Below are 23,321 nucleotides of genomic sequence, written 5' to 3'. Positions count from 1 at the left end.
CTCCCAGCTACTCCATCCAGGGTACTTTGTTGAGGTGTAGGTGAGGGGATGTGGGTGGGGAGGTGGAGTGGCTGTGGTCTATAAGAACAACATCTCCCTTACCAAGATACCTGTTGAAGTGTCTGACCACATCGAATGTGTGTACTTAAGTTTGGGGACCAGGGACAGACTAGGACTTCTGTTGGTAGGGCTGCCTTTGCACATAGTCCAGAAACTGTAGTTGGTATAGAATGCGGCAGCCAGGCTGGTCTCTGGGTCATCTTGGAGAGACCACGTTACTCCTGTGTTGAAAGAACTACACTGGCTACCCACAGGTTTCCAGGCAAAATAAAAAGGTGCTGGTTGTTGTTGTTATTAATTATTTATTATTACTACTACTACTACTACATTTAATCCCGCTCCTCCTCCAAGGAGCCCAGAGCGGTGTACTACATATTTGAGTTTCTCTTTCACGACAACCTTGTGAAGTAGGTTAGGCTGAGAGAGAAGTCACTGGCCCAGAGTCACCCAGCTAGTTTCATGGCTGAATGGGGATTTGAACTCGGGTCTCCCCGGTCCTAGTCCAGCACTCTAACCACTACACCACGCTGGGTATTTAAGGTAATGTCTTTTCCATGAGCCCCATTGCCCATTGAGATCATCCAGAGAGGTTTGTTTGCAGTTGCCACTAGCTCATCTGGTGTCTACACAGGGATGGGCCTTCTGTGTTGCTGCCCCAAGACTCTGGAATGTGCTCCCTGCTGAAAGAAGAGCCTCCCCATCTCTGACAACTTTTTAAAAAGCATTTAAAGACTTATTTTTTCACCCAAGCTCTCTAATTGGACTGTGGTTTTAAATTGTTCTAAGGTATTCATTTTTGTCTTAATTTGTTTTCTGTTGTTGTAAACCGTCCAGAGACTGAAGTTTGGGGTGGTCTACAAATTAGAAGCAACAAAAGCAGAAGAGGCAGACAGTGATTAAAGAACTGAAAAACTGAAAAGCAGGGGCAGCATTTACAGTTAATCAATTCAAAGCTGTCCACACAAAACCAATCTCTTTGTTCTTAGAACTTGCAAGTAAGTTTCTGTCAAGCCTCTAATTTCTGTTCATTCCCATTAGCACAGATGTCTGCCCAATATATTTCCTGTACACTCTCTCTTTACAATGGGAGTGATGCAGGATAGTTTCCATAATTACTGGGGAACTAAAGTCCCAGAAGACGCAGTCAGGTTACACTAAGGTACAGGGCAAGTCTATAGACATTCTTGAATTGGCAACATGGAATGCACATTACCCACTTGCCAGTTAAAGCTAAAGGTTTCTAAACAAGCAAGTCAATGTGGGGGGGGGGGGAGAGGGGGGGAGGGGACTAGTCCACCCAGTGTCTGCTGATGTCACAGGTCCAGAAACCTTCAATTACCATTACCATCCTTTAAGCTTCCTAACTCTACTATCAGAGTTGGCAAAGTTAGGAACAGAAGGATGACTACGATGATGACAGGATCTTCTTTGTACATCTATAAATGTGGAGCCATATGCAGAGCGCGGCAGAAGGCTCTTCTTGGTGCATACATACCTGCCATCCATTCTATAAAGAGATTGTAGTTGCTTTTTTCACACGTAGCACCCAACATTCGAATGATATTAGGGTGATTCAGATGACTCATCATCCTTATCTCCTCCCTCAGAGCCTCTACCACCTCTTCCTGTTCAGATGATGTATTCCTGACATATGTCACCTGTTTTACACACACCAGAGTCAGATTTTGCTTCAATAATTGCCTGCTCTCACAGAGTAATAATTGCCTCCTCACAGAAGTAGAAATAGCTAGATGGCATCATTGTAGCCGACGCTAGACACCATGTTGAATAGCAGCATGCAAGAGATTGGACACATGACAGAATGCCCAACTCTACCAAGTAAGCCAAATTTCTGTTTCTGCTCTCCCATATATCAGCTGCTCATTTCTTCTGCTGCCTCTTATTAATGTAAATATTTATGCTTCACTTTTCTACTATCAAAACAACATTCAGGGAAGCTTACAAAAGTTAAAATAAAACACTAAAACACTCTAGCTTAGTGTTAACTTCACATCAACATGTAAAAAGCCAATCAAGCACTCATGACTCTCTTTTAAAGTGGTGTTAGTTAGCCCCTGCTAACTGGGCAAAGAGGCACCTTTTACCGTGGTGATTCTCTTTATTTAGCAGGGGGAGAGTAACTGGCCCTATCCACCCCCAGCACAGTACCTCCAGTGACTGTTGCATTTCTTTTAGATTCTGAGCCCTTTGGGGACAGGGATCCATCCTATTTATTTATTATTTCTCTATGTAAACCGCTTTGGAAACTTTTGTTGAAAAGCAGTATATAAATATTTGTTGGTGGTGGTGGTGCTGCTGTATACAGTTTGAGAAGAGGAAACATGTGTAGGAACACACTTGTGTGAAACTGCCCACATGTGAAACTGCCCACATATGCAACTGCTTTAATTATGCACCACATACACTCTCACACACAGTCCAAGCTCTTCCCTGCCTTTTCACATGAAACTGGGCAGGGCAGGTGTTTGCTTGGTAAAACACATTCATGCAACAGGAGAGCCTTCCAGAGATCATACACATACAAAGCAACTACTCTTGAAAATACTGTCTAGGACAAACACTCAAATGACAAATTCCCTCCTTTGAAGGCAGAGAAAAGATGGACTGTACAATCAGATTAATCAAATAGGATTATCTTACTGAAAAACTGATTTCACTAGTCCTCTGAAAGAAAAACCATAAATGTTTTGAGGAAGAAGAAAAAACTACATTTGCAAAGCCATGTGTCAAGATTTCCAGAATCAATGACAATCATCAATGTCCAGAACAAAGGGCAAACTCTATATTGATTTATACTCGCTCCACCTTGATCCAATTCTCCATGCATTCAAGTTTACAAAATGTTCGTCTGAGGAGCATTTACCTGTTTCACTGCCATTAATGTTCCAGTTCCAACATCCTGAGCTTGATAACATGAAGAAAAGGCACCAAGGCCAATCTGTTGACCTTTAAGCCATTCCATATCTTCCCTGTAATGGTGCTTTGCTTTGGTATGCCCAGGCAGGGTCTCTGGTGTCTGCAAATTAGACAATAATTACTGGGCTATGAATGCAACGTCCACATGAAAACAAATCTTTGAGAGGATTACCAGTAACTGACCAAGAAAAGGATAAAAAAAGTTTTAAAAGTAAGATCTGCAGTTCTTAGGACTTAGTGCTCATGGGTGGTATAGAGGTTTTTCAAGGACCTCCGGGTGAAATATGAAACCTACCCTCTTTTAACAAACTGAAGACAACCTCATGATTTTTAGAACCTGTTTGTAGGATTTTGCTTGCAAATTAAACCAGTTTTGAACATTTTCAAACTAGAAGTTTAATCAGAAAAAGCCAATGTTTAGAATAGGGGAAGAGAGCTGATCTTCTGGTAGCAAACATGAATCTCCCCCTTTGAGAAGCAGGGTCTACCTTGGTTTGCATTGGGATGGGAGACTATATGTGAGCACTGTAAATATTCCCCTTAGGGGATGGGGCCAAACCTCAATGGAAGAGCATCTGCTTTCATGCGCAAGGCCCCACATCCACTCTCTGGCATCTCCATGTAGGGCTAATAAAGATTCCTGCTGGCAACCTTGAAGGGCTGCTGGCAGTCAATGCAGAACAGGCCCGCACAACTTAAGACTTGGAAACCAGATCTGACCCACGGGAACTTTTTGCTGGTCCCCAAGAAAGAATATCCTGCAGCAACAGCAGGAGCCATGAAGAGCTCTTGACTTGTCCCACTGACAAGCAGTAGCAGCTCAATGCACTTGGCTGCTTGAGATCAGATGAGATGAATGTGGCAGCGATAGACCAATGAGAGCTACAGCAGCGATGGATGGAATGGGTTGGGACAGTGGCAGCAGCATCAGGCACAGACAAAGCCCACTCCCAAAAGGCAGAGGGTCACTCTTTCAATAAGTTCCCTCTTCTCCAAGGGCAGCCATCCAGTGCTCTCTAATTTTTTCCAACTGTGTGCAGAATGAGTTTTGGTCTGGGCGGTAGTATCAAGGCAGTGTGTGTGCCCATGCATTCAGAGTGGGGCCTAAGATTCAACCTGAGCGGGACTGAAAATTGAACAGACATAAAAACATTTGAGCACATGCACATGCCTTAGAGCAGGGTTTCTCAACGTGTGGGTCCCCAGATGTAATTGGACTTCAACTCCCATAATTCCCAACCAAAGACCACTGGGGCTGGGGATTATGGGAGTTGAAGTCCAATAACATCTGGGGACCCACACATTGAGAAACACTGCCTTAGAGGGAACACTGCAACCATCCTCTGCCCTCTCCATTCTATACAAGTTTGCATAAAAATTTGTCCCATCCATGGTGTCCCCAGTGAGACTTACTTTCAAGTAAGCATGCCTAGGATTGCAGCCTGAAAGGATCCACAATTTAGGGAGGGGAGAGCACTTGGCATTGTTTCGGGTTGGCATGTGCTCCAGGGGCCCCACTGACTGAGCAGGGGAAGGACCTATTTTATGGTCACTAACCTTGGTTAAAATTGCAGGTCCAATTTTATGGCCACTATCCTTGGTTAAAATTGTGGGTGCTTGTGGGAAACATCCACAAGAAGCTAAAAATTGCTTTCATTAATACTGTTAATTCTTTTCAATGTAATAATTAACGGGCTGAAAACTGATATGGGTCCCCGCACACCAAGTCATGTTGTTCCGGCCCACTGGGGCTTTTGAGTGGTGCACCCTGGTGTAGACAATACTGAGCCAGATAGACCAATAGACTGACTTGGTATAAGGCAGCTTCTTATGTTTCTATATAAAGGCCAAGAGATGTTGATTCATTCTCGACTGACCATAAGAGCCCAAAGGCACTATGTAGTGTGCAGGCAGAGTAAATAGGAGACAACACTATCGAGTTCTTATAAACAAAAATAGAGCAGAAGAGCACAAGGAAACCTCTTGAAGAGATCATTTGGAGAGAATGCAACTAGGTGATCACTAAATAGTTCAGAATTGACACTCTCCCTTAATTGCTTCAACATGTGTGATGTTTGTTATGCAGCATGTGGGGTTGCCTGTGGGAAGCTTTTGCAACCTGACTGCTAGAGATAACCAAAGTACCAAAGGCTATTATATTCCTGCCCCCAAGACATCCTAATTCAGTTATGAGAAGTGGGAATGCAAACGGCAAGGCTTAATATGCCTGTGACATGCTTCCAGGCAAAACATTGTCAGCAAGACAAACTGAGCCTTAGGATATTTAAAAAAACCCTTGTATTACTTATTCTTTTCCAAATACACCTCCAACTTGCACTCAAAAAGCACTCTCCCGTTATCTTCTAACTCTCAATGATTAATCAAGTCAATCACTACTGAGGTTATCACTATACATTCTTTATCAACTATGTGCAGATGATTAAAATCATAGCATTGTTTCCTTAAAACATGAGAAATAAGCTTATTCTGCTATCCCCCCACCATTCTGCTATAAGCACAATGAAGTGATGTGTTTCATTAGAGCTTGGCATGTAGCTTCAACATACTTGCCCTTTGTTTCTCAAAGACCAAAACATCAAACTTATTCATAGGCAAAGAATAAAGTACACCTGTGTTCCCAAGTAAACTGGTTCTCAGGAAAGTGATGGATCAAGCCAACAAAATGTAGTGAAGTTTCCTTTGCTTCCCTCCCCATTTGCTACCTTCCTTGTTATATTTGAAGTTGTGAAAGCATTTCTAGTCCTAATTGCTTTAATCCTTTCAACTTTTGTTTGATCTGTCTTCTGAGTCTTATCAAGGCCATAAACAAATCCTGCTGTTTACTATCCCTTTCTTCCTCATTAGAGCTGCTTTATGACAGGTGGAGAAAGATAATGCACACTCTGCTTTCCCCATAAACTTCTCTAAGAAAAACCTTGTGTCAAGGGCCCAACTCCTCCTGCATTTTCTCAATGTATGCTCTACAATATATTTTCAACAGTGACCCCTGCAAATTGTTTCAGCATCTCATACTCATGTGGCTACCAGTCTACTATGCCTGACATGCTCAGTAAGAGCATGCTCAGTTACGTTGCACACGGGCAATGATTTCACACATGCATGGAAGGGACGGATAATTTTTGGCCATCCCCCCTCCCCTCCGCCATAGTCATCTATGCCTCTCAAAAATATGCCCCCACAGGTTGCTGGTCCCCCAGGGAAATATTTTCAGGAGACAGAGGTGGCTGCAGAGGAAAGGGTGGGAGATGGCTGAAAACTGTGCCTCCCCTCTAAGCATGGGGCGATCTTAGAACACAATTCTAACTCTGAAAATCAGGTTATATCTTTAGCGTACCATTTCAGAATGCAATTTTTTTTTAGTTTCCATTTCCCTTATCACAAAAGAAACATATTATGCAATAGTATACACATCTATATATATAATTCTCCTGGGTGTGCCCAGGAGAAATGCGTCCCGGCAGCCCAGCTGATTGGCTGGCAGCACACCCAGGAGAATTCGCTTGCTGGGTGGCTGCGGAGGCAAGGCGGCGGGCCCAGGGCCGCGGCGGCGGAGCCCAGCGAGGCGGTGGGCCCAGCAAGGTGGCGGCGGTCCCAGCCGTGAGGTGGGGCAAGGCGGCGGGCCCAGCGCGATGGCGGCGGGCCAGGCTGTGGTGGCGGGGCCCAGCGAGGCGGGGCAAGGCGGCGGGGCCCGGCCGCGGAGGCAAGGCGGCGGGCCTGATGGCGGCACTCTGGGGCCGGCCGCGGCATCGGCGGCGGCACTCTGGGGCCGGCCAGGCCCGCTGGCGGCGGCCGCACTCTGCCCCGCCGGAGACGGGGGGCGGGAGGAGAGAGAGGTAGCCTGGCCTGGCTGGGCCCGGCCGCGGAAGCGAGGCGGCGGGACTGGCCGGGCCGCGGAGGCGAGGCGGCGGGACTGGCCGGGCCCGGCCGCAGAGACGAGGCGGCGGCGGCCGCACTCGGCCCCTGCAGGGCGGCGGCGGCCGCACAGGTCAGCTAGTAAATATATAAAATCACATCAAAAACCAGTGTACTCACATCCTGCTGAATTATGATGATATCTTCACAATTTTCAACCTGCAGTTGAGGAACTATTGGAAGAGCGTCTTGAGATGCCGACATTGCCATGGCAATAGCTAAAGCTTCCTCCTCTTCAGCTTCCATCTTTTCCTTACATTTCCGATTATGATTTACATCATCTTTGTATGTGTTGTCATTTTCTGCTCGTTCCGGAGACAGAACTGCCACTTCAGACTTGAACGTGACTGTTCCATCACTCGTTGGCATAGATGCCTCAAGTAAATCCTCCATACTAGAATTGAGCTCTGTATTAATATCCAGTTGACCACGTTTCTCTTCTACTGGGGTGAAAACAGTCTCTTCACTTGGTATTACTGCAGTACTACTACTATCACACTGTGATATATCATTTAAATTAAGTGTCATGCTATTTTTGGAGGTTTCTCCCTGCTTGCTTGTGTCACATGGAGTAGGTCGAGATGGCTTTGGCCGGTGTATATGACTGAATGGCATAGGCCTGGCCTGTGTAAAGACTGGGGAAAGTTTTTCCGATTCTTTATGTTCAGCACAGCTTCTTTGAATCTGGAGAGAAAGTTTTCGTTGCGTTTGAGGAGAAGCAGAGGGTATTTTGCAGGGAACAAATCCCTGAGGTCTGAGTTTAGAAACATCAGATCCTGATGTTACAGATGGAGTAGTGGGAGAAGGCAGAGTTGGGAATACTGACTGAGCATGACAGGATGAGAGAGATGAGTTCAAACACTGACTATGGGGTCTACCTTTTGTTTGAATGGCTGGCTTTGGTTGCTCCATAGTTCCTGAAGAAGCAGGAAGTCCTAAGGAAATACCAGCCACCGTCTCAGAAATGTCCTCCGGACTGGCACTTAGTTTTTTATCACCCAAACTTTTCCCATTTTTCCCTGATAACTGGATTGTGTCATTGGGAGTATTGCTCTCTGTTGACTCTGGAGAGTTATCAGGAACCAGAGGCTGTGCAAAGTCAAGCCTGCATTCAGTGGAATGAATCTCCTCCATACCTAGCTGGATGGCGTCCGCAATTTCCATTTCATCCGCTATAGCCATCAGCCGCCGACGCATTCTTGTGTGATGTGTTGAGCTTGTCATACTTAACATTTCTAATAGTTTTACAAACACATGGGGCACTCTTGCAACCATTCTGGCAGCACTTAAGAACACCCTCCGTGACAATTTGCCAACCATTGAGTGGGAGTTGTCAATGGACTGCAGAGCAAAGCTCAACAGCAACAGCAGCTTTTTATACCTACAAGTATAAATAAAGGACAGTTAGTGACTGTTCTTTGTTAAAGTCATTTACCTCTTAACACCAAGGAGTTAAAAAAAACCCAGCAAGTCAACACTGATAAATTTTAAAAGTTTCACATGAAGTATTTTTCTAACCTGGCCAAATTTTGTCATTGGATAAAATCATTTTTCAACAACAACAAAACCCCACGATATTTTATAAAGTAGTACCTGTCTACTACAGTGTCTGCCTGTAATACATCTCCACTGACAATGTGGGGATAAAATTCACCAGGAAACTCCAACAGCAGTCTGTCTATAAGACAAAGACGTCCAAGCAGTGCTTGCCAATTGTTTGATTCAGGTTGTGTTCCAAGAATGCAATTTAAGACGAAATCAATACCACCAATGCCAATGGACCCTAAAAATAAAGGATTAATACAGAGAATTATACATATAATCAAAATAGAGACTGTTTTATGTGGAGTTTTAAATGACAGGTGTCTTTTATCAGCCAAGTTTTAATATATGAAGCAATTTTTTCTAGTGACCACAAATTCTATTCCTCACCCACTGTGCCTAAGAAACATTATTTGATGGAACAGTCTGGATGTTGGCCAGTTTTCATGCAATTAAAATGACTGATCATGTGTTTTAATTAAGTTTTGGTAACTTCTCTGGTAACTTCTCTCCATCCCCCAACTTCAAATTCATCCTGAAGATCCATGTCTTCTATAGAGTATTTAGTTCAATTTTTCAGTCATTATCCCCAGGAGAATCAAATACCAAGTAAGCATAACTGCAGTTGCTCAAAGGCATTCCTTGTTATCGTCGCCCTGAGAAACTCACAATCTAAATGTGAATGAATGGAAGAGAGATGTATAGACTTCTTATGCATATTGTATAACAGTGATGGTATTCTATAAATAAATATAAAGAAGAAACTTTACCAGATTTAAGTATTTCTCTGCCAACTGCCAGCTCTCCTGCCTGCCCCTTGCACATCTCCAGGAGGGTTGAAACTGAAAGTTGGCTTGTGCGGCTATTAAAAAACAAACAAACAAACCAAAATGAATTCTCTGCCTGTCACATCATTTTCATCAACATTTCTAAGAATAGCATAGCAAAAATTACAAAATTTTTATATTAATACTTTTAAAAAACCCATCCAATTTCATACATTTTTTAATTCATGCACTTCTAAGAAGAAAGTAAAACAAAGTTTCATTTCCACGAGCTCATCAGATTTGGTGCAGGGTCTTATCAGAATTCTGATGACACTCAAACCTATTTCTCCATGTCAGCTTCATCAGGAAAAGGCATAACCTCCCTAACTAAATGCCTGCCTGGAGGCAGTAATGGGCTGGATGAGGGATAGACTGAGATTGAATCCAAATGAGATGGAGGCATTTATTGTGTGGAGTCGGAATCCAGGAGACAATTTTGATCTGCCAATTCTGGATGGGGTCACACCTCCCCAGAAGGAATAGAGACACAGTCTGGGAGTGCTTCTGGATCCAAGCCTATCCCTGGGCTCTCAGGTTGAGGCAGTGGCCAGAGGTGCTTTCTATCAGCTTTGGCTGTTATGCCAGCTGCGTCCATTTCTTGAGATAAATGACCTCAGAACAGCAGTACATCTGCTGGTCACCTCCAGACTTGACTACTGCAATGTGCTCTATGTGGGGCTACCTTTGTTTGTAGTCTGGAAACTGCAGTTAGTCCAGAATGTGGCAGCCAGGTTGGTCTCTGGGTCATCTCAGAGAGACCATATCACTTCTATATTAAAAGAACTACAAAGGCTACCAATATGTTTCTAGGCAAAATACAAGGTGCTGGTTATATAACCTATAAAGCCCTAAACAGCTTAGGCATGTTGTATTTAAGAGAACGTCTTCTTCGCTATGAGCCCTTAGATCATCCAGAGAGGTCCATCTGCAGTTGCCACTGGCTTGTCTGGTGGCTACTCACGGATAGGCCTTCTCTGAGGCCACCTTGCATTTATTCATCTAAGCTTTTTAACTAGAATTGCAGTTTAAAACTGTTTTTAATGTTTTAATTTCTGTTTTAATCTGTCGTATGTTTGTTGTAAACCCTGCAGACATGTGCGATTGGGGCGGTATACAAATATACTAAATAAATAAGTACCTATTGTTCGTCATGTGGTACATTATGCAGTGGTATTATACACATGGAACTTTAGAATCAAACATTTCTAGAGCTTCAATTAAAGTGCTTGTGATGGGTTGGAATTGTAAGTCCTTGCTGTGTAGTGGGACTTTTTCATCTTTTCCATAATCTTGTCAGTTTGAGTGCTGAAGAAACCTTCTCTCTCAAGTGGGAAGTTTTCTATCTTGTCCTTCATGTCAAATTGAAGGGACATCGACTTAAGCTAAGCATACCTCCTAAGGGACATGGCAGCTGCGATGGCACAAAACTCTGTTTTTATCAGGTGTTTGGCTATACTTAGGTGTTGTCTGGTGATGTCAGCAGATTTGTTAAGGGCTATCTTGAACTTGTCCCAAAACTCTCCTGGTAGATTCTGAAGATCATCCTTTAAATTGTCCCGGATAGAAGTGTTTTACTTAGCCATGCAGTCCACATAGTTGGCTATCTTGATGGAGAAGCAAGAAGTGGAATAAAATCTACATCCCACAGCATATAGTTTTCTGCCTTCTCCCCACCCCCTAGTTTTCTGCCTTCTGTTTCTTTCTTCAGAAACGCTGAGTGTGATTGATTGTGATTGAGTATGATTGATTGTGCTATTAGCCCAACCTGTAGCTAACAGCACAATCAATCACCAATGAGTTGGGTGGCAGATGTTTCAAGAGGAAGTGACATGACTCTTCTTGAATTCTGTATAGGCTTTCTAGTCTTTTTGATGTACAAGTTGAGGTCAATGTTGCGCCCCAGCATGTTCTTGCTGAATTAGCTGAGACTAGCAAGCAGCATGAGTAAAAATGCTGGTTGCCATGAGGAAGTGCTAAAAAAAATAAAAATCATACACTGGTCTTTGACCTCCTGTGTTAGCAATTTAGCAATTTCAGCCACCTGTATCCTGTAGGGCTTTGTTTCTTCAATAGATGAATTTGACAATGGATTAGCAACATTCTCATCAAGAGAGGGATCTGAGGTGTTTTCCATTTGGATCGATTCCCCCTCAGAAGAAGAGGTAGAGTCATATTCACTATTGGAATGTTCTCTTTTTCAGGTGATTTCTCTACTGGTGGAGAGTGAGGAACAATCTCTAGATCCAGCGCTCAGGTTGGCAAGTATGGCCTGTAGTCTTCTGCTTTTCCTTTCTTTTTTCAGGGAGTACATTAGGAACCTGTGGTCTTTTGAAAGGAGAATCAGTAGTGGGTTTGGTTAAGTGACCATGTTCTTTTGGGGTAGAATTTTTCTCAAGATCACCTCTGAGTTTCATAGACTTTCATATCCTGTAATCATCAAAATCATAAGAAAGTCCAGGAGAGGGTAAATAATAAGGGTCTCTGTAGCATCTGAGACCTCTTATGTAGTCTGGGTCTAAAACCCCTGGAGAGCTCCAATACTCAATAGGTTTTGTCATGGGTGAGTAATGGGGAGCAGAATACTCTCTCCAGGAGTAGGAAGGAGAACATCTAGGTGTTATTCTCATTGGAGAAGCTGAGGGACGAACAGTTTGATTCTTCATCTCCGTCCAGCCAATGCAGAGAAAATCCTCTAAAAGGTAGAGCTTGATTGAGTGGGAGCTGTGGATCCCATTAGGGATTCTAAATTTCTTGCAGTAGACTTTTCATGCACAATTGGGTATGTCTCCCTAGAAGAAAGATGCCTTCCTCTACTAGAGTCAGAACCATCAACATGGTTGGAACGAACTGGAGACACTTCTGGAGAGAAATCTTTCCGGACAGGAGACACACTGGAGATCCCGGTCTTAGTAGCGATATTCTGTGTTTTGGCCATCAACAATGTCGGTACAGTGACTTGACTTAGACGTTGATTGTTGAGTCAGCAGAGATCTAGTGTTTGCCCTCGGTAGCTAAGTCAACACTGGTCCCGGTCCCAATGTGTTGCTGTGCCTGGAGTGCTTTGAAAACTTTGATGCCTGCCTTGTACAGTCATTGGGGAAGGAGTATGCAGTGACTTCTTCGAGGTCGACATTGAAGCTTTCCTCAAAAGTAGTCAACACTGATGGCTGGTTGGCCAATGTTGACAGCTGACAGTGCTTTGAGCTCAAGGGGCCTGGAGAGTCTCCTCTGATGTTTTTGCTTCTTGTGGAGTCGATGTTGATCATCTTTGCCATTGCTTCAGGCTTCTTAAATGTTGAGTCACCCTGATCTCTTTCAATTGGAGGTGCCCTAGTCACCAATCCAGGGAGCCCTCCGACATTGACCTCGATCCTGAGGGTCGATGATTGTCTGACATTGGTATCGAAGCAGATGGTAAAGGCGATCTCGGCATTGGTGTCAGGGGCCAGTGGAGTTTCATACAAAGCTGCCCTTAAATGAAGCTCTTTACTCTTTTGTGTTTAATTTGAAAAAACAACATCAGATTTTGCAGAATGGCATATTGTGATGTTCACTCAGGCAAATCAAGCACTCATCGTGCCTGTCAGAAGAGGGTAGTGTCCCTTTGTAAGTGGCACACTTTTTAAAAAGTTTTTTTTAAGTCCATTAGAACAGTATTACTATTATTATTTACATTTATATCCCGCTCTTCCTCCAAAGAGCCCAGAGCAGTGTACTACATACTTAGGTTTCTCCTCACAACCACCCTGTCAAGTAGGTTAGGCTGAGAGAGAAGTGACTGGCCCAGAGCCACCCAGCAAGTCTCATGGCTGAATGGGGATTTGAACTCGGGTCTCCCCGGTCCTAGTCCAGCACTCTAACCACTACACCACGCTGGCTCCCTAGCCAAAACACAATGCAAAAGAAAAACCTGAAACAGCCGTTGTCCAAAGCCAGTAAAGTCACTAATAGAAGAATAGATTTAAAATGAAATCCAAAGGAGAAACCAAGACAGTCTGTAGGTCAAAGCCAGAATAATCTAATAAACTTTTTCTCACACGAACTGAGTAACTAATGGAGCGAATCCTTCATGATCCAAACAGCGCGGTAGTCGAGAAGGAACTGAGGAGAAAGCACTCTCCTGCTAAAAATAATAGTCACACCACAATTGTGATTTGGCAGAGCTGAAGAATGCCTCATGGAGCTATTGAATTCTTTTGTGGGGGTTACTGTGCAGGTGTATAACCCATTTTGTGAGAGAACATGGATCACCTAAAAGATCAATACCAAGCTACACAGTTTAAGTGTAAGTGGTGCTGGTTTCACTTTTTCATACACAAGAACACATAAATCAACAAATGGCCTGTAATTTGTTTTCATATGAATTTGTCTCTGATCTTCTATGGGGGCAGGAGGGGAGGCAATTTGAATAAACATTTGTAAAAAGATTCAATTAAACACTATACCTGTTGGCATCTGCACATTTCACCAATATAGTCTCTACAACTGGCTTTAGAAGTTGTTGCAATTTTGTTCTCTCTGCAAGGCTGTGACAGGGTGTATATACCAGCATGGCTCTTAATGTTTTCTATGGAAGGAAAAAAAAAAGGGTTTTAAAAAATAAAACTAAAATTCAGCGATGCAAAAATATCTGTTTTCAGCAAAACCTGCAGGCATATCTTAAGGCACATGGAAGACTAACAAAATTATTGCAGCATGAGCTTTCACAGGCAAAAGCCTACTTGGTCAAATACATTGGACATCTTGCACTGCTATAAATCTATTAGTATTTCAGGTGTCGTAATACTCCATATACTATATTTATAGGGTGTTCTGAACAGTCCACTGAATTGAAGGCTAAATAAGGATAGATCGTAAAAGGTGGCACAGATCAGTGCCAGTTCCCTCAGAAAACCTGCCCCTTTTACTGATATGCTAAAAATGGCTTGGAAGCTATCACACAGAACTATGGTTCAGTGCAACTTTTAGAAGCCTCAGGCTTGAACATCATTTGAAGTAGTTTTAAAATTGAAGTCTTTGTTTACAACAGACAAGAATTTGCCATGATGTCCTAACCCAGCAATTCCCGGCTTGTTCTAATCAGAGTTTATGGACAAACTAGATTATGAAACTAGGATTCAATAAAACTCTGGTTAGAACAAACCCAGATTTATTGTGTTTAGACATCAAGGGAAATCCTGGTTTGCTCTAAACCAGGACCTGAAGTTCCTTTGCAGGCAAAGAGGAAGGGGAATGCACAAGTCTGCAAATGTCACACAGAACTATGATTAAACCATGGTTGCATGTGACATCTGAACCAAGCCTACATCTCTGCAAAGCAGAGCTTGCCACCTCCATGAAAATCAGATCATGAAAAGCAAGAAGGTACAGAGCCGATCCCAGCCTTTCAGGAGTTTCTGAGATGTCTGCCTCCTACTGGCTAAGCCAGGCAGAATATTCTAGAGTAGAGAGACACTTGAGACAAACAAGAAGTGACACTGAGGTGTAGACAAAGGACGTTAGCCATTAACTGAAATTAATGCAATTAAATTAGTTATGTCTAACCTGTCTCATTGCAGTGATGATCAGTAATGACTAACTGTTGGGATAAAACTCATTTTTCTTACACCTGTGTATGTAGTCTAAATTAAGAGTTTCAGTAACCTTCAGTAGCCTGATTCATATGTTATATAATCACACTGCTGTGGCTGTGCATAGTGCCGTGAAGTGGGGAAAAATCCCACTCCGTCAATCCCCCTCGTGCTCTGCCACTCCCACTTACAGCAGGGCTTGTCTTAAGAAGGAAGAGCCCTATCTGTGATGACAGGCACTTCCTTGATCACTTGTCTGAAGCGGAAAGAACCCAAAACACGATGAAAAGCACTTCCGTGATTGCGAAGCTGGATCAACCCAGCCTTGCAATCACAGAAGTGCCGGCCCTTCCTGCTTCAGACAGGCACCTCTGTGTGAGCATCGGGGGCGGGACTTCTTCCCTCTCCGTGCCGCTGTACATGGCTACATGGCTAAAGTGGTACAATTTTATAACATCTGAATCAAGCTAGTGTTCATCATTATTTGAGAAACTGATTATACTAACATTGCAAAATAATACTGACCCAGAAGCTCAAAGACAAAGGAAATGCCTAACTCCCAATTCCTATATTAACTGGGAGCCAGCACTGAAAAGCATGCTGGAGCAGTGTGAATCTCTGCCCTCTACCACATAGGTAAGGTGAGAGATGAGATTCCATGTGAATGCTGGATAATACAGAAGTTCTGTTCACATCCCCCCCCCCGCTGCCCCCGCCCCAAAAGGCATGGCAGGGGAGGGAAAATCAGGCAAACAGGTTGTTCCACTTCTGACTCCCAGTAAACGGATTTACTAGGGTTGAGTTATGTCTACAGTAGGTGAAAGTCTTTGCCTCTCAGACTGTTACCAATAGCTTCAGAGTTATTTTTTGGTAGTTGCACAAATTCTAGATTTGAGGCAAATGGCTTAAAGAGTGCTTTCTTGTCCCCCGCCCCAATACTGTTCGGAAATTCAATGTTAAAAAGAGAACAAGCCACTTACTAAAGCAGCAACATACACTTTGTAGACAGGGTCAGCACAGACCATGGAAAGTACACTACAGCAGGACTCCACAACAACGTCGCCTGAAATACTGGTCTGTGATGACCCACTAGCTGCTCCTAGATTTCCAGCACTTGTGGCGTTTCCACTGTTGCTTCCAGAATTTCCAGTGCTTTCACCATTAGCCAACAACAAAGCACCACTAACATCATGGGAAAGACGTCTAAGGGCCATCTCACGTATATTCCAGTTTCGAGAAAACAAGCAGCCGACTAATTCTATTCCAAATACCTAAAAAGAGAGACATCACAGATCTGAAATGACCACAGGTACACATTCAAGGAGCACAAATATTTAAACTGAAGCAGAAGATTTTAGCTGTACTGATAGCTGCCAGGGCACAAATGTACCAAAGGCAACACAAAGGGCTTTCAACCCCATCACAGCAATTGCAGTCAGCAAAGCCACACACCAGCAGTCACCACACACCCACTCTATACAGTTTTGTTTAGGAAGCCACAATGCAGACCTGTTTGTGCTATCACAGCTCAAGTAGTTACACAGGACTGGGCATTAGACACAGAATAAGGTAAAAGGAAAGAAAAGTATTTTTGTTCATTTACTGCAAAAACAGCAATTATCCTTTGACTCGTTTGCTTTAGATAAAAATTAATGTATGCCTGATAAAGTCACTAAACTGGCATTAATAGCTATTTTGAAGGGTAAAACAGAGAAGTTTAAACACACATACGCACCACCAACTGACTTAATTACAAGTTTGGTTTAGAAATCTAACTAATATACCTGAATCCATGGCTCAGCTAAGTCCTTATAGGCAGAAGGAATTTGCTGAACCCCGTAATGAGTAAGGTTAAAGTTACTATCTTGATTCCTTCTTGGGGAACCAGTTGTAGCTTGCGGAGTTTGCTGCTGGACCACACGAAGAACAGAAGGAGAATCAACAGGGCTTGACAACTCATGACTGTCAAGTGAACAAGAAAAAAAAAGAATGTAGCATTCATGAGCAAACATTTGCGCATAAATGTTTATAGGCATGGAGCTAAATGTGTAAGCAGAAGACCCAATATATTCACTAAAACAAATCCTCCTTACCTATAGAAATCATGAGATCTCCATTTAGATCTACAAAGCGGACATATAAGAGGCTCCCTGTTTCTTCTGCATTCCTCTGCCCCTAAAATAACAGCAGTGTAGGGGTAGAAAAGAGAGAGAAATCCAAGTTGGTAACAAGGACACTTTAAAACAGGTGAAACTCTTTCTAAAATGTTGATCCATACCAACGAATCTTCTGAATTGAGCTTTTTGGAAGCACCCACAAGACATAAAAGCAAATTACTCCATTTCCCCCATGAAGTTATTTACTTTATTCAGATGCATTCCTTCTAAGATGCCAGCTTATGCATAATCTTATTAGTTTTCACTGATTTGACAGAATCTTCAGCATGTATAAGGCACATGGCTGCCATTAATCTTGCATCTCTGAAGTCAACAAGGACTTGCTTTCCCATCATTCATTTCTTTAAAGTGGAAACATCCACTCTTATGACGCAATCAAGCATTTAGTATTGTCAGTGACGTACATATGGACATGCAGTGATGGTGAAGTTTATTTCGGCAGCCATCTTCACAGACAGTCAAGCTCTCTTCATCCAACATTCCTAGCAAGCAAATGGGGCACATCTGTTCTTCTTCATCCTTGATACTAATAGGAAAAAATATTAGAAAGTAATTATTCTGATTTATTATTTAAATGTATAGCCTGCTTCCAGGTAAAAACAAAACAAAAAACCCAACACCCTGCTACTACTCCAATTTATTTATTGGAAGTGAGAGCACTAATTACAATTTATATGCAGCTTTTTACAATTACTTTGAGTGCTTGTTTACACATTACCTTTACCACAGAGGTATTGCTTGGGTAGCCTCTGCAAGTCTTCTCACATGCTGTTACAATGAACAGTGGAGGTCATCACATGGTTGTTCCATGCTAGCTAACTCACAGAACACTCTGTCATGAGCTGCACTATGATACAGTAGTGGCATGGAAAAGTCACTATGTTGACACCATCACTGTGAAGAAACTACTTGAAATTTCCATAAAGAAACACTTTCCTGGAGTGTTCACAAACTTGTGGGTTTAGCTCATACTTCTCTTCATGGGGATATATGCAAATCCTCACTTGAAACAAAAAGCCATGCATGGTTTTCACCACTACGTATGCATCTTTCCACAGATATAACTTTAAGTGTTTCAGAATGGAAGCCACATCTGTACAACACACACCCCACAGTAGAACTTGAGAATATACTAAGTTCTACAAGGGATGTAGTCCTGCTAGAAGGAATAGTGTAAGATTTATGGAGATCAATTACTTTGGTTTCAGGAAGGGGGGAAAGGTTAATTAATAAATTACTGCAATGGTATGATCTCCATGGTTTTTAATCACATAGTTCTGGTCACATCTACAGAGAAGAATCATAAATGCTGAGCAAATGAGCTAGTCATTTGTAGGGATGTGCATGGAACCAGTCCGGCACTCCTTTTCTGGAGCACCAAGCTGGATCTGTCAACTGGCGTCCAAACCGGTTCAAATGCGTGCATGCATGTGTGTAACTTTAAGAGGCAGGGAAGGCGCTGCCTACCTGCCAGCCACACCCCACTGCTCTTCCCCCACTGGCACTCTCTCCATTTGTTACTGGAGTGGCATATTAAAAAAGCTATGGAAGCACTTTCCACATCAGTGTAATCAACTGATGGCAAGTTCATACTGAATCAGTGGCTGAATTAATTTTAGTATTGAAGACCACTAAAAAGGGCAACATAATCAATGCCAATGCAGGAACTTAAGCCAACCAGTCGAGTGAACACCTTCGATAACAAAAAAGATTATCAGGACTATAAATACTCTGTTTCCTGAAACACGCTTTAAGAATGCAAATTCTACTTCTGGTATATACAAAATACCTGTGTATCTTTAAGTCAGCTATTACAGAATACTCCAAACTTGGGCACTAAGTGGCAGTATGAGACCATAATTCAGGAGTAGAATGTGAATTGTTGCTATATAATTTTTTTCCTACAAATCGCTATGACACAAATACAGCTCCTACAGATTATGTGGGTCTCTAGAGCTACATCATAAATCCAAGGTAACAGATCTACTACCAGACATACATACTATTTTTTTAAAGATCTACCATAGTCTTCAAAATGATACAGCTAACGAACTGCCAACATTTCAGACTAGCAACAGATTTCCTTAAAAACTGCATCTTTTATACAGCAAGGTGGTCCAATAATAATGAAAATACATAAAACCAGAAGGAACAACAGTCATGGCCTAGAAGTCAAGCTCTAACTTCTCTTTGTAAGTAGTAACAACTTTAGTGACATATAGCTTTCCAACAAGCTGCGTTTTAAACGTCAAGACCTCAGACCTTGTAAAAGCAGAGAGGGAAGACAAGGGCCTGGTTCAGACATTACACAGAACCATGGATGGGTCCAATGAACCCATGGTTCTGTGCCCCCCTATCATCCGCGTTTGGACATGCAGGAGAGCTACCTCTCTGCAGTCAGTAAGACTACAGAGAGGCGAGGGAGCTGGCTGTGTCAACTTCCTTCTTTCCTGAATGGCAGCCTGCACACCCAATCAGGCTCGAGTGAGGAGCTTCTTCCCTCAACTCCTGTTCTGTGGGACCCAAACTGTGGTGCCAGCATTTGGATGGAATGCTGGCACCGCAGGAATGGAGTTTGCGGTGGCAAAACTCCAATATAAATACTCTGTTTCCTGAAACACACTTTAAGAATGCAAATTTTACTTCTGGTATATACAAAATACCTGTGAATCTTTAAGTCAGCTATTACAAAATACTCCAAACTTGGGCACTAAGTGGCAGTATAAGACCATAATTCAGGAGTAGAATGTGAGTTGTTGCTGTATGCAAAGGTTCGTTTGGTGAGGGAAACTGTGGATCACTTTCCCCTGCAAGCTCCATTTTCCTGAATTCAGACATTCGGGTTAGGAATCTGGAGGTGAAGGGACCTCCAATTTCCTGTTATGTCTGAGCCTGGCCTAACTTTCTTTCAAAAGGCTTAGTTAGTTACTGCATATACATGTGGTACATAAGGGAATTTGCTACACATACACAGTGCACTCACTGCATTTTGCTATGTAAATACCCAGACAAATTAAAGTGTTTCTGCTAAGGCTCAGTTCTCTGAAAGAGCCTTACTTGTTCACAAAACTTGTTTAACAATGCATCCTTAATGCCTCCAAACACATACATGATATCACCTCCCTCTTCCTTCTAAACTCAGCACTTCCATAGAGCCTTTGGTATAATCCTTTAGCCTTCTGTTCCCAACTACTCGACCACCCCTGATCTTACTGTGTAGTTTCTTGGGGAAGGGTCCTGTCACTTGTTTATTTTACTCTGTAAAGTGCCATGCATCATTAATATTCTTTATTTGTGAATAATAACAGATGCCATGCAAGCAAACTTGTCAATTCAATAACTAAGTTGGGGGAAATTAATTTATCTTCCATATCTGAGCATGACATCCTTATGTACAAAAAACCCCCAACATGAAAACTAGTTTTGCCCTGAAGAACATTTGTACAGAAATATGACACTCCATTTGCCAGCACTGTGATTTGCTGTGGCAAGACAACAGATGAGGCACTATTGTTTACCAATGGCTAAGTTCTACATCTTCCAGCGCCATGCTGTTTGCAGGAACCAGAAATGTATTTTGAAATACAAAACTTAGCCCTGCAGTCAAGCTCCAAAATAAAGTTTGTGCCATGCAACAGTGAAGGCTTCACATATGTAGTGCATGCACTTGTACATAATACACACAACTCCTGTTGCATACAAAATTCAAAGTAGAGAAACATGGAATCTATTCCTCACATATTTAAAAGGGTGTTTGTTTTTTTAATCAAGGTAAAACCTTGATTAATATTTGATAAAACTTCTGGGGCTTGAGAAAAGCCAGCCCGATTCATCCTACAATTTGGACAGCCCTAGCATAATTAATTATTCTGAACTTCAGAAACACTAACTCGTTTTAAAAAAAAACAAACAATTTTAAGGGGCACATCATCTTCTGGAAGGCCACATTAGGTTTCAAAAATGTCCCTGGTGCACATATATAGCATTGAATATACACCTAGTTCTTTACAGAAAACGATATGCCAGCAACAAGAGAGCAATGCCCAACACAATGAATCGCAACAAACTTCTGTTACACAAAATTTTATTGAAGCAGTTCCAGTTCCTAGCACATTTACAGCAAATTGCTCTTCTTCAGGGATAACAGCTGATGTCCTTCTTTGGCCAAAGTAGCCAGTCAGAAAAAAACAAAAAAAAATCTGGCCCAAAACATCCCAACTAATGCAACCAGAACTACTGTAATGTAGGTCATCTATTACACAAAGACAGGCTCAGTATGACAACAAAAGCAAATCTTATCCTCTACAGTGTGAAACTTTAGAAGAGCACTACTTATTTTCTTTAGAAGTACTGACCTGTTTTCTGAACTAGATGTAGACGTACTAGAGGATGACAATGTATGAGAATTTGACATGCGTGAGACAAACTTCTGGATGGTGTTACGAGATGGGGCTTTGATCCTTGAGCTACGCCTACTGTGATATTTCTGGAACAAACTCTCAACCTAACATTGGAAGAAAACGTTAACAGTAGCTATTACGCTATGAACACCTCAAAGTTGATGTCTACTTTTAAACAGAGATTTAGTTACTGACAAGAATGTAGTAATGCATCATCAAATTACAATAGTAAACTGCCAGTTTTAAACACATACTATCATCCCTGAATTTTGACCAAGTTCACATCAAACCTCTGCAATTTGATGTTAGGTACAGAGACAGCACTAGAAGGAGGAATTGTCCAAGGAGACTGGTGTCATGTTCTCCTGAACAATGCTTCCAGTTTTATGTGCATTGCTCCATATTTACATTATTCTGTTAGCACGGTGCACGTGTTACATGGCCAGTCCTCTTAACTGCAATTAAGAAATTGGGGGTGGGCTGCGAGATCATCGCAGAAGGGCCATAGTTCTGCGGCAAAGCACACACTTCACCTGCAGAAGTTCCCAGGTTCAATCCCTGCCACATCCAGTTAGGGAATGGAAAGGACTCCTGTCTGAAACCCTAGGGAAATGCTGCCAATTAGCACAGACAATACTCGCTTAGCTGGACCAATGGTCCGACTCAGTAAAACACAGCTTTATATTTCACTACATACTTCCTGCCCCTTATCTTGCCATGATTAAGAGAGAAGTCACGACTGATGTTAACTAAAAGAAGCCAGAGTTAAAACTTTCATGTCAACTTCTTTCCTGTAACTGAGAAAAGAAGAAGAGGTGGGTGGGCATGGGGAAGAAGCACACTATCCTACTGTCCACTCCTGATCAAGGGACTGCCCCCATCAAGTACGCATCAGCCCCCAGCCATTAAAATGGAAGATTATTTTATCAATGGAATATTATTCATTTAACTGAATCAACTATTTGAGATTTGTTAAGAGATTTAGAAACAATACAGTCACTTTAGAATCATCAATAATTTGAAATTCTGAATGGTGAATTTCAGTCACAATCACCAGTGCCATTATGTATCAACAGAAGCAGGATGAGCTACCTCAAAGTTCTTCAAGGTCTTTCGCCAGAGCATCGGATCTGAAGATTCAAGTTGAAACACTCGCAGCATAACAAACAGCAGATGAATGCAAAATGTTCCACGCCCACAGCTGCAGGTCTGTAAAGACAAAGATGTTTATTGTGCTTGTTATGGCTGTTTTGCATACATCTTCCAAGAGCCAAATACTACACTTTACAAGTTATTAGAATTATGCTTCTGTTTTTCTTTAAGAAAAAAAAATCTGCTATTAGCAAGGGACTTCCAAAACTTTCTTTCCATAGGCTGTTTCTCTTAACTGATTGTCAGTGCCCATGTACATATTCATACAAGTAATAATTAAAAGAAACATGCCAGGCAATTCCCAGAAAGCAAGACTGTTTCATAGCTTCCCAGCGAGAAAAGCCCAATTAGCACATGCTCAAAAGGCAGTAAGACAATAAATGTAAGAGTTTCAAATCAATTCATTTTATAATAATTAAATAATTCAGTGCACACTATATTAAAATTAATACCTGAGGGCCAATGAATACCCTATATTTATTATCTGGACTGTCTCCTCCTATCAAGAAGGAATTGGGTCCTATCTGCTGTAAGAGGTATAATCTGGCTCTCATGACTTTGTTGACCCGCCGACTTGTTTCCTCAGGACTATATGGTGAGAAGCCGTCTGGAGATGGAGCTCTTCGGGGTGGTGTTATTCGCCCACTCTGAAACTTTAAAAAGCAAATTTTCCCATTAATTTTCAGTAGCGTTGTTACTGGTTCCATGTCCTCCCACCCTTGC

At 42.3% G+C, this 23,321-nt stretch overlaps 1 protein-coding gene across 4 annotated transcripts in view; it reads right to left on the bottom strand.

The window, feature by feature from the left end:
• Positions 1 to 23,321, bottom strand: part of MAP3K1 (mitogen-activated protein kinase kinase kinase 1) — a 98,301-nt gene that overhangs the window by 16,076 nt on the left and 58,904 nt on the right. For all 4 annotated transcript variants that reach the window (XM_053299308.1, XM_053299310.1, XM_053299309.1 and 1 more), the window contains exons 4-16: positions 23,051 to 23,251; positions 22,539 to 22,655; positions 21,402 to 21,550; positions 17,451 to 17,572; positions 16,963 to 17,044; positions 16,654 to 16,831; positions 15,850 to 16,140; positions 13,745 to 13,866; positions 9,243 to 9,334; positions 8,524 to 8,713; positions 7,051 to 8,311; positions 2,945 to 3,097; positions 1,556 to 1,718 (exon numbers count right to left, since the gene is read on the bottom strand). In XM_053299308.1, the coding sequence (XP_053155283.1) occupies positions 1,556 to 1,718; positions 2,945 to 3,097; positions 7,051 to 8,311; positions 8,524 to 8,713; positions 9,243 to 9,334; positions 13,745 to 13,866; positions 15,850 to 16,140; positions 16,654 to 16,831; positions 16,963 to 17,044; positions 17,451 to 17,572; positions 21,402 to 21,550; positions 22,539 to 22,655; positions 23,051 to 23,251 (3,121 nt within the window). The remainder of the gene's footprint in view (positions 1 to 1,555; positions 1,719 to 2,944; positions 3,098 to 7,050; positions 8,312 to 8,523; positions 8,714 to 9,242; positions 9,335 to 13,744; positions 13,867 to 15,849; positions 16,141 to 16,653; positions 16,832 to 16,962; positions 17,045 to 17,450; positions 17,573 to 21,401; positions 21,551 to 22,538; positions 22,656 to 23,050; positions 23,252 to 23,321) is intronic.

This window comes from Hemicordylus capensis, chromosome 2, assembly GCF_027244095.1.
Source record: "Hemicordylus capensis ecotype Gifberg chromosome 2, rHemCap1.1.pri, whole genome shotgun sequence".
Lineage (NCBI taxonomy): Eukaryota > Metazoa > Chordata > Lepidosauria > Squamata > Cordylidae > Hemicordylus > Hemicordylus capensis.
This window is presented reverse-complemented; position numbering and strand designations above follow the sequence as displayed.